The sequence below is a fragment of the Oncorhynchus gorbuscha genome, linkage group LG16, assembly GCF_021184085.1.
Source record: "Oncorhynchus gorbuscha isolate QuinsamMale2020 ecotype Even-year linkage group LG16, OgorEven_v1.0, whole genome shotgun sequence".
Lineage (NCBI taxonomy): Eukaryota > Metazoa > Chordata > Actinopteri > Salmoniformes > Salmonidae > Oncorhynchus > Oncorhynchus gorbuscha.
The window spans coordinates 34,343,093-34,355,169 of NC_060188.1; the positions used below are offsets into that span (position 1 = coordinate 34,343,093).

Sequence of the window (12,077 nt, forward strand, 5' to 3'; positions counted from 1 at the left end):
AAAATCCTTCTTTAACCTGTCTCTCCCCTTCATCTACACTGATTTGAATTGGATTTAACAAGTGACATCAATAAGGAATCATGGAATTCTCCTGGATTCACCTGGTCAGTCTGTGTCATGGAAAGAGCAGGTGCTCTTAATGTTTTTTTTATACTCAGTGTATGTCAGTGCCTCACTGTGAATGTTACTTTGCATTTCCAGAACTTCCGGGGAAAAAAGTGGCAATTGTTACTGTGTAGACTGTCTTCTGTGGCTATAGAGTACTGGAGTCTCTTGGGTTTTGTGTAACCTCTCTCTCGCTCCTTTATAGAATGGTGTTACCATCAGTTCTTCCTGGGACTGGGTCTCTGCGTCATTCCAACCAATGTCTAAGCTCCCAAAGCACAGGTAGGTTAACGTAGGATGGAGAGATGACTGAAAATGACTCATTACTATAGCCCTATTCGGACGGGATACATTTTAATGGGGGAGCTCAGGTAATGTGCACATAATTACGAGCACAAATCACCACATCCGTAATTTGGTAAAACTAATCCCGTCCAAATAGTCCACTTGAAAAACGGACATTCTGTGGTAATGATTACATAGCTGCCGTTCTATAGTAATTACTAGTCCCGTGCGAATAATCTGTCATTTTAGTCCCATCCGAATCTGCCATGTCAGTCATTTTTACCTGGCAGGAAGTTTATTGTCCCAGCCCTAAAAACGTCCTGTTTTTTTTGGCAGACTCACAGGTCATTTCTGTGTTTTGAGGGATATTAGAGTTTTTAACAGGTGCTGCAACTAGTTTGGGTAAGAACACGGGAATAAGTTCATGCTTAAGAAAGTGCTATGCACGTAGCCCACAGGTGAAGGATCTGTTTTGTCACACATCAACCTTCCTAGTGCCATACTTCTCTTTTTAAAAGATGGAGTGGACGATATTGTCAATGGATAAATTAATTGCCAAATACGTCCGGTAATTAAATGTCTGCATAGGTTACAGTTCATGGTTCTTATGGCTATGCATTAATATTTTGACTTTCTCCAAACTGAAGGCCATTAGGTCCGTATTAGGCTAATCCTAGACGTGAAATATCTTCATGTCTAGCAGAACCTTCAGACTACTGTCAATTTTGAATGGGGGGGTGTAATTGGTAATTACAGGGGCATTTTGGTAACGTCCGAAACATCCACTGGAAAAAACAGACATGCTGGGGTAATGGTTACATAACCAGTGGTGTAAAGTACTTAAGTAAAATTACTTTAAAGTACCACTTCAGTTGTTTTTTGGGGTATCTGTACATTACTATTTTACATTTGACAACCTTTTACCTCATTCCAAAATAAAATGATTCATTTTTACTCCATACATTTTCCCTGACGCCCAAAAGTACTCGTTACATTTTGAATGCCTAACATGACAGGAAAATTGTCCAAATCACACCTATCAAGAGAACATCCCAACTGCCGCTGATCAGGCGGACTCACTGAACACACGTGCTTCATTTGTAAATGATGTTGGAGTGTGGCCCATGCTATGCAAAAGTACAAAATAAATTGGTGCTGCCTAGTTTGCTTATTATAAAGAATTTGGAAGAATCTCTACTTTTACACAAGTATATTTTAGCAATTACATTTACTTTTGATACTTAAGTATAGTTCAAATCAAATCATTTTAGACTTTTACTCAGGTACTATTTTACTGGGTGACACTTACTTGAGCAATTTTCTATTTACTTTTACTGAAGTATGACAATGTATACTTTTTCCACATAAATGACATTCTATAGTGATACTAGTCCTGTGCGAATAGGACTTTAAAGAACACGTGGATATTACAAAATACATACACAATAAAACATTTCAGTTGAAATCACAAGTCCAATTCGTGACAGTATGTAGATTAGGAGACTGAGTTTTTGTTGATTTTTAGGGCTGTATTCAAACCTTATGGCAGAAGTTCAGCTTTTACAGCGTGATTGAAATGTAAAGGCTATGTTCCCGCTTTGGCGAAAACTGAATTCAAGGTGAACGTTTCAAATTACCTTAACATTTCTAGTGCCTAATCTGGAACGCTTCAGCGACGCAGCTTGAATAGAGCACTCATTAGAATGGATATGCTGCGAGCAGCAGCATATTTATTTCCTCATTCCAGTTTTTGTGAAGCACATGTGCAGACCATTTTATACAGAGGTTTAGAAATCAGGAAAAGGCATCTTGATGGGCCACGAAATATTACTAATAAAATGCAGTCTGGAGTATTCACATCGCGTTCATATGATATGTCAATGTGGAAGCAGACGAGGACAAAGAGCAGGGTGAGTGATGCAATAGAAATCCGTCTTCTAGGTTTATCAGTATAAACATCACTGGTTTTAGACTGGAGTGTCCATATACAGTATATACCTCAATCCTGTGTGTTTTTGTGTGTTCACAGAAAACAGTGGCGCGGTTATGAAAATCAATATGAATATCGACGTGGGAAAGAGTGACGACAGTGATGAAGGCAGCAACGACTATGTCAATACTAAAGGTATGGCCCACATTGGCACATTGAATAGGATCTAACTTTTCAGGGATGTTCCTGATTTTAAATCGGGAATCCCTGCTTTTTTGACCGTTGTAATAACCCATGGAACTCTTTATGCCTTGGAAGGAGTGGGCTCTTTAAAACGGATTTTATAACCCGGATTGTCATCCCTGTGTTTTCGAGCGATATTGGAGAGTTTAACAGGTGCTGCACCCAGTTTGGGTATGAACATGGGAACAAATTGATGCTTAAAGCGAACCCAGGTTTTTAGAAATTTTAGCAAAATAATTACAAATAAATTAACATACCTTATTCACATAAGTATTTATACCCTTGCTATGAGGCTTGAAATTAAGCTCAGGTGCATCATGTTTGCATTGATCATCCTTGAGATGTTTCTTCAACTTCATTGGAGTCCACCTGTGGTAAATCCCATTGCTTGTTTGGAAAGGCACACACCTGTCTATATAAGGTCCCACAGTTGATAGTGCGTGTCAGAGTAAAAACCAAGCCATGAGGTCGAAGGAATTGTACGTAGAGCTCCGAGACAGGATTGTGTCGAGGCACAGATCTGGGGAAGGGTACCAAAGAAATTCTGTAGCATTTAAGGTCCCCAAGAACACAGTGGCTTCCATCATTCTTAAATGGAAGAAATTTAGAACCCCCAAGACTCTTCCTAGAGCTGGCCGTCCAGCCAAACTGAGCAATCGGGAGAAAAGGGGCTTGGTCAAGGAGGTGACCAAGAACCTGATGGTCACACTGACAGAACTCTAGAGTTCCTCTGTGGAGATGGGAGAACCTTCCAGAAGGACAAACATCTCTGCAGCACTCCACCAATCAGGCTTTTATGGTGGAGTGTCCAGACGGAAGCCTCTCCTCAGTAAAAGGCACTTGACAGGCAGCTTGGAGTTTGCCAAAAGCACGTAAAGGACTCTCAGACCATGAGAAACAAGTTACTCTGGTCTGATAAAACCAAGATTGAACTATTTAGCCTGAATGCCAAGGGTCACATCTGGAGGAAACCAGGCAGCGCTCATCTCTTGGGCAATACCATCCCAACGGTGAAGCATGGTGGTGGCAGCATCATGCTGTGGGTTGTTTTTCAGTGGCAGGGACTGGGAGACCAGTCAGGATTGAGGCAAAGATGAACGGAGCAAATTACAGAGAGATCCTTGATGAAAACCTGCTCCAGAGCATTCAGGACCTCAGACTGGGGCGACGGTTCACCTTCCAATAGGACAACGACCCAAAGCACACAGCCAAGACAATACAGGAGTGGCTTCGGGACAAGTCTCAATGTCCTTGAGTGGCCTAGCCAGAACCTGGACCTGAACCCGATCAAACCTCTCTGGAGAGAGACTTGAAAATAGCTGTGCAGCGATGCTCCCCATCCAACCTGACAGAGCTTGAGAGGAGTATTCGCTGCCAAAGGTGCTTCAACAAAGTACTGGGTCTGAATACTTACGTCAATGGGATATTTAAATGTTTTGTTTTTAATACATTTGCAAAATGTTCTAATAACCAGTTTCTGCTGTCATTATGGGATATTGTGTGTAGATTGATGAGGGGGGGTGGAACTATTTCATCCATGTTGGAATAAGGCTGTAACGTAACAAAATGTGGAAAAGGGGAAGGTCTGAATACAATTTTGAATGCACTCTATACCTCAATCCTGTTTGTGTTCTCACAGAAAACGGTGACGAGGAGGGCAATATGAATGTCGACCTGGGAAAGAGTGACGACAGTGATGAAGGCAGCAACGACTATGTCAATACTAAAGGTATGGCCCACATTGGCACATTGAATTAGAATCCAACTTTTCAGGGATGTTCCTGATTTAATCAAGAATCCCTGCTTTTTTGACCGTTGTAATAACCCATGGAACTCTTTATGCCTTGGAAGGAGTGAGCTCTTTATAAACGGATTACTTTATTACTAACATGGATCGTCATCCCTGTGTTTTGAGCGACATTAGCGTTTTAACAGGTGCCTCACCTAGTTTGGGTAAGAACATGGGAACAAGTTCATGCTTACAACAAAGTGCTATGCACGTAGCCCACAGGTGAAGGATCTGTTTTGTCACACATCAACCTTCCTAGTGCCATACTTCTCTTTTTAAAAGATAATGTGGACAGTATTGTGGCAATGAATTGATAAATTGGCAACTATGTCAGGTAATTAAATATCTGCATAGGTTACAGTTCATGGTTCTTATTGCTATGCATTAATATTTTGACTTTCTCCAAACTGAAGGCCATTAGGTCCGTATTAAACTATTCCTAGATGTGAAATATCTTCATGTCTAGCAGAGCGTTCAGACTACTGTCATAATGGTCAGTTTTGAATGGGGGGGGGGGGATAATTACAGGGGCAGTTTGGTAAAACTAATCCAGTCTGAATTGTCCAATGGAAACACTGAAATTCTGGGGAAATAATTACCTACATAACCAATAATAACCAGTAATACTAGTCCCTTGCGAATAGGGCTTTTGTGACATCTTGTGGTTGAATGCTTTTTTAAAATTTTTATATCCAAATAAAACTTAAACACATGGATATTACAATATATATATTTTTTAAATGATTCAGTTGAAGTGATAAGTGAAATGCATGACAATACAGTGCCTTCGGAAAGTATTTAGACCCCTTGACTTTTTCCACATTTTGTTACGTTACAGCATTCTAAAATTGATTAAATTTGTTTTTTTCCTCATCACACACACAATACTCCATAATTTGTATTTAATTTGTTTATTTATTTAACTAGGCACGTCAGTTAAGAACTGACTTATTTTCAATGACGGCCTAGGAACAGTGGGTTAACTGCCTGTTCAGGGGCAGAACGACAGATTTGTACCAGCTCGGGGGTTTGAACTTGCAACCTTCCGGTTACTAGTCCAACGCTCTAACCACTAGGCTACCCTGCCGACAAAGCAAAAACAGGTTTTAGAATTTTTTGCTAAATTATAAAAACAAATCTAATACTTTTGTAAAATCCCTTTACTCAGTACTTTGTTGAAGCGTCTTTGGCAGCGATTGAGTCTTCTTGGATATAATGCTACAAGCTCGGCACCTATATTTGGGGAGTTTCTCCCGTGCTTCTCTGCAGATCCTCTCAAGCTCTGTCAGAGTGGATGGGGAGCGTCGCTGCACAGCTGTTTTCAGGTCTCCAGAGATGTTAGATCTAGTTGAAGTTCGGGCTCTGGTTCTCCAATCTCCACAGAGGAACTCTGGAGCTCTATCATTGACCATCGGGTTCTTGGTCACCTCCCTGACCAAGATCCTTCTCCCCAATTGCTCAGTTTGGCCGGGCAGCCAGCTCTAGGAAGAGTCTTGGTGGTTATAAACTTCTTCCATTTAAGAATGGTGGAGGTTACTTTGTTCTTGTGTACCTTCAATGCTGCAGAATTGTTTTGGTACCCTTCCTTAGATCTGTGCCTCGACACAATCCTGTCTCGGAGCTCTACTATAACAATTCCTTCAACCTCATAGCTTCGTTTTTGCTCTGACATGCACTGTCAACTGTGGGACCTTTATATAGACAGATGTGTGCCTTTCCAAATCATGGCCAATCAATTGAATGTACCACCAGTGGACTCCAAGTTGTAGAAACATCTCAAGGATGGTCAATGGAAACAGGATGCACCTGAGCTCAATTTCATGTCTCATAGCAAAGGGTCTGTACTTATGTAAATAAGTTATTTCTGTTTATTGTTTTATACATTTGCAAACATTTCTACAAACCTGTTTTCGCTTTGTCATTATGGGGTATTGAGTTTAGTTTGAGGAATGTATTTATTTATTTAATTCATTTTTGGAATAAGGCTGTAAGGTAACAAAATGTGGAACAAGGGAAGGGCCCTGAATACTTTCTGAATGCACTGTGCATATACCTCAATCCTGTGTTTGTGTTCACAGAAAACGGTGACGAGGAGGGCAACATGAATATCGACGTGGGAAAGAGTGATGACAGTGATGAAGAAGGCAACGACTATGTCAATACTAAAGGTATGGCCCACATTGGTACATTGAATAGAAAATAACTTTTCAGGGATGTGATCTTTCCTGGTTAATCGGGAATCCCTGCTTTTTTTTTGGACAACCCCAACCCCAGGGAACACCCACATCAAGAAACACCCCGAGTTGTGGTCTGCAATTACACCATATTCTTTCCAATGCCTCTTCTCCTATGAAGTAGTAACGCTCCTCTTCCACATCTGTGCGGCGTCACATACTCCAAAGTGTTATGTTCCAATGACACCTTATTCCCTAATATAGTGCACTACTTTTGATGAGAGCCCTATGGACCCTGGTTAAAAGTAGTTCACTATAAAGGAATTAGGATGCCATTTGGGACACAACCTTATTCTCTACTCATATTTGATAGAAACTGACCTATCCTCCCGTAGCCATTACTGTATGTTGTCCTGATCACATCCCTGATATTATTCAAGTGGAACTGACAACGTTTTTAACTACTTTGCAGATATGAAAAAAGCAGACAATCATATCAGTAAAAAATATCAGATTCTCAGTGTGCGCTTCAAAACCAACTTTTGAAGAGGTTTTAAAAATAGGTTATTTTTAACTCAAAATTCCATGACATACAGTAAGGTGTTATTGGCAGAATAGATGGATGCAGTTCAATGCATCCATCTATTCTTATTGTTGTCTATCAACAATGACAAGCCACTGGGATCTGAAAAGTTGGATGTAAAATTGCTGAGAATAATAGCGGATGTTATTGCCACTCCTATTTGCCACATTTTCAATTTAAGCCTGCTAGAAAGTGTGTGCCCTCAGGCCTGGAGGGAAGCAAATATTTTTCCCCTACCTAAGGATAGTAAAGCCCCCTTTACTGGCTCAAATAGCTGACTAATCAGCTTGTTACCAACCCTTTGTAAACTTTTGGGAGAAATGGTGTTTGACCAGATACAATGCTTTTTCACAAGTAAACAAATTGACACCAGACTTTCAGCACACGTATCGGGAAGGACATTCAACAAGCACAGCACTGATTAGCTGAGAGAAAGATTGGGGGGCTGTTTTGTTGGACTTCAGTGGGGCTTTTGACATTTATCGGTCAGTCTGTTTCTGGAAAAACATGTGTGTTATGGCTTTACACACCCAGCTATATTGTGGATAAAGAGTTACCTGTCTAACAGAACACAGAGGGTGCTCTTTTTAATGGAAGCCTCTACAACAAAATCCAAGTAGAATCAGGAATTCCCCAGGGCAGCTGTCTAGGCCCCTTTTTTTCAATCTTTACTAACAGCATGCCACTTTGATTAAAGTCAGTGTGTATATGTATGCGGTTGACTCAGCACTATACACGTCAGCTACCACAGCGACTGAAATGACTGCAACACTTAAATAGTTGCAGTTAGTTTCAGAATGGTGGCAAGGAGAAGTTAGTCCTTTTCCAAAATGAAAAGTATTGTATTTGGGACAAATCATTCACTAAACCTTGTAATGACTGTGGTAATCTTGTAGCCATGGATTGTAAACTGTCATGGTCAAAACATATTGATACAACAGTAGCTAGGATAGGGAGAACTCCGTCCATAATAAAGCGTTGCTCTGCATTCTTAACAGAACTATCAAACGAGGCAGGTCCTTCAGGCCCTAGTTTTGTTGCACCTGGACTACTGTTCAGTCATGTGGTCAGGTGCCACAAAAAAGGACTTAGGAAAATTACAATTGGCCCAGAACAGGGCAGCACGGCTGGCCCTTGGATGTGTACAGAGAGCTAACATTAATTATATGCATGTCAATCTCTCCTGGCTCAAAGTGGAGGAGAGAGACTTCATCACTACTTTTATTTGTGAGAGGTATTGACATGTTGAACACACCGAGCTGTCGGTTTGAACTACTGCCACACAGCTCAGACACCCATGCATACCCTACAAGACATGCCACCAGAGGTCCCTTCACAGTCCCCAAATCCAGAACAGACTATGGGAGGCATACAGTACTGCATAGAGCCATGACAACATGGAACTCTATTCCATATCAAGTAACTCATGCAAGCAGTAAAATTTGATTTAAAAAAAGATAAAAAATACACCTTATGGAACAGCGGGGACTGTGAACCAACACAAACACAGGCACAGACACATGCATACAAACACACGATAACATACACACGGATTTTGTGGTATAGATATGTGTTAAGAGTAGGGGCCTGAGGGCATACAATATGTTGTGAAATCTGTATTAATGTTTACAAAAAGGTAATACTGCCTTAATGTTGCTGTTCCCCAGGAAGAGTAGCTCATGGGGATTTATAATAAATACATGATTAATATAATTCACCAATCCATTTCTTGGTAGTCCAAAATATTGCTGTCAGGTTGTAAAATCACAGCTGGCCTGATACATTGTTTGCTGCCTCTAGCCATTTGGGGTGCACTGTTTCATCTTCAATTACTAAGTATTTGGAATGAAAACGGACGACTGTAACTAAGGCTTGGAATGTTAATACAATCAAACTAGCAAGGGAAATGATCACGTCAGTCATAGTTTGACTAAATGGCTAGCACACAAGGCTCGCGGGCCGAAAATGTCTCACAGGCATGTATAAATGAATCAACAATTGAGTCATTTACTTAATGAAATTACAGCGTGATGTGCTCGCATTAGTGAATTCAACTTCAATTGCACTGCTTTCGTATGTCCCGTTTACAGCGCGCAGTGGATGGAAAGTGTACAGACACATGCCACTAGCTAGGCTACTAAAATGTTGCAGTCTGGCTTCGGTATTGAAAGCTTAACAATGATTAACCAAAAACAAAACCTGCAATAAATGCATCCACACGTCACTTGTATGTTGAAAATTACAATTTTCACGTGACATTTGATCTTATACAGTATGTATAATACTTATGCTCCTATATGTGATACATGTAGTATTCACATGTTTACTACATGCCATACGTAATGTTACCTTATGCTCATGTGTGACACAGTATTCATTTTTTATTTATTACAGATTGTCCTTTTGTCACAATACATGTTACGGGAGCATAATTTCAGTGCTACTTGTAGTCATGGTAATAAAATTGAACAAACACAAAACTATATTTAATCCTATTCATTTTCTTTCATCGCTTCTCAATTCAGCCATGTGACTGTTTTTAAGCCGTTCCCACTTGTTATTTTGTTGCAGCCGGGAAGTGCTTCATGACATCGTCTGTGGAGGTAAAGCAACAGATAGGGGTTGGGTTCATAAAATTACATTTTTAAAAAATCTCCGTAAAACCCTTTCAGATTTAGTTTAATAAGAAATCGACCTATTTGCAATGATACAAGAATTTCGCCACACCCGCTACATATGTGTATGCGACCACTAAAATTTGAATGGCGCTGCACAAACATGAGACAGCTGTGCGAAAACGAGGAAGTGGACAATATTGTTTCAGTCAAATTAACAAATGTATAAGAAAATCGAGTATACTCAACGACAATACATTGAGTGCACCATACAGCAATGCTGCATCCAACTGGGGATCCATGCAGTGGCAAACAAAACCATATGAGTTAACCTTTTCACTAGGGTCGCAGCGTATTATGCTTAGCAGCAAAGGCTGGACACATTTATCATCTTTTAATGCTATATGCATCCTATGTACACATTTGATAAAAGTCCCATTCAGTTGTCAAAACGTGGGTTGGGACAAGCAGGCTACTTACTATTCCCCATGTATCAGTACGATTCTGATGCCCAACTAGCTGAAAAAGTTTGAGGGTTTATATAAAATGTTCTCTCGTTAGATTTAGCTCTGGCTATCATTAGTTGCCTGTGCACATCAACAACTGAGGGAGCGAGCGAGCGAGCCTACCTTTTCATGGTTTCATCAATAGGGCTATGAAGTTCGCAAATGTAGGAGGACTCCTGTGGTATTTACACATTTGCAGAAATCCAGTCAGGTGCCTTTTGGGAAATGCGTTCTAATGATCTAAAGGCACACTTGCTACGGCCTGTAATCACAGTCCAGTTTAAAGTGAATGATGGCAAGCCAGTGTGGAAAACTGATTTGCATATAGGCCTTCCGATTGGCTGTGGTGCACGGTCTGCATAGACTGGTCCTGGACAGGACAGATGCTTTATTTACTGCAGTGACTTAATTGTTAAACGCAAGGCCGCTTTCCCACTCTATATTGCAATACAATTTTCAAATGCCTTACTATGAAAGACCATATCTAAGTGCTCCATTGTCAGAATTTACAAAGTCTAATTCCTGGTGGTGTATATGAACCGATTTGAACAAGATTTCATGTTGCAAAAACACTACCACTTAACTGCTAGACCATCTAATAACCAAGCAGGTGGGTGATACCAGGTACTAACTTGTTTTTTTCCCCCTCTTAGATATGTGAAGCCTCCCCATGTAGCTGATTCCGACGGGGAGGGAATTGATGAGTCTCTTGACTGCTGGATTTGAGTGCAACCAAGTATCCCTCAAAGGGAAGACTACACAGCGTAACTAACATCTACATGGGGCTTCTGCAATCTGGACAAGAGCACTGTGCAACTCACTGCTGTGGCTGCTGAAACTTTTCAGAAGACCTTAATCTCATCCACCAGGCATCTCTCTCCGAACTACTGGTAATGAGCAAGGCCTAGGGAGGACATGTTGTACAATTTATTGTATGACTTGTGTGGTGTAGGACAAATGCCTTCGAACACCTCTTGGTGCCCCAGCTGCTTATGTGAGCTACCAGCTATAACCATAATGATTTTTTTTCTTTAAGCTCTTACCTGACTATTAAAGAGAGGATATGTGACAGTGGGGAAAGATGGTGTTGAAGGGCAGTAGGCCGGATTTGAACCCATGTTGACATGCCGACGGCTGCGGCATTACCTTTTTCAATGTATGGATTTGCTGACGACTCCTGAGAATGTTCGTTCTAGTTTACCCATTTTCTCTTAAATGTATTTCTATATTTTTTTTTTACTGTGGAGTCATGTTAACTACATTCAAATCTGATTTTATAGTTGAAGTTTGTCACTATATAAGAAATGCTCTGCCATAATCTATAGCCCTATTCAGACAGGATAAGTTTCACTGGGGGAGAGCTCTAATGTGCATGAGCACAAATCACATCTAATTTCAGTCCCATTTTAGTCATAATCCCATCCATAAAGTTGGGTCCTCTGATAGTGTGAATCGTCATCCCTGTGAGGGATATTAGTTTAACAGGTGCTGCACCTGGTTTGGGAACAAATTGATGCTTAACACAGTGCTATGCATGTAGCCTAATGTTAAATCGTGTTTTGTCAACTTTCCTAGTGCCATACACGTCCGGTAATGTCTGCATAGGTTAGTTCATGATTCTTATTGCTATGCATTATTTTGACTTTCTCTGAACTGAAGGCCATTAGGTCAATATTAGGCTGTTCCAAGATGTGAAAATGTTGAATGAGGTAAAAAATTAAATGCTGTAAGTTATAGCAGACTTTCTATACTAATAGGGCTTAACATTTGTGTTGGGTGATGCGCCATAGTTTACATGCTTGTCCTATACCTTTTAAATAAATCTAAATGAACAAGATTCTTTTTCA

The 12,077-nt window shown here is 40.4% G+C and overlaps 1 protein-coding gene across 4 annotated transcripts in view; it reads left to right on the forward strand.

Moving 5' to 3' along the window:
* spns1 (spinster homolog 1 (Drosophila)) overlaps window positions 1-12,067 on the forward strand; it is a 30,167-nt gene extending 18,100 nt beyond the window's left edge. For 2 of the 4 annotated variants that reach the window (XM_046304737.1, XM_046304736.1), the window contains exons 18-22: window positions 311-387; window positions 2,420-2,515; window positions 4,203-4,292; window positions 6,431-6,520; window positions 10,884-12,067. In XM_046304737.1, the coding sequence (XP_046160693.1) occupies window positions 311-387; window positions 2,420-2,515; window positions 4,203-4,292; window positions 6,431-6,520; window positions 10,884-10,891 (361 nt within the window). In that variant the 3' untranslated portion in view covers window positions 10,892-12,067. Of the gene's footprint in view, window positions 1-310; window positions 388-2,419; window positions 2,516-4,202; window positions 4,293-6,430; window positions 6,521-10,883 lie in introns of those variants that run through there. The other 2 variants (XM_046304738.1, XM_046304739.1) reach the window with 2 other exon arrangements.
* The last annotated feature ends 10 nt before the right edge of the window (window positions 12,068-12,077 follow it).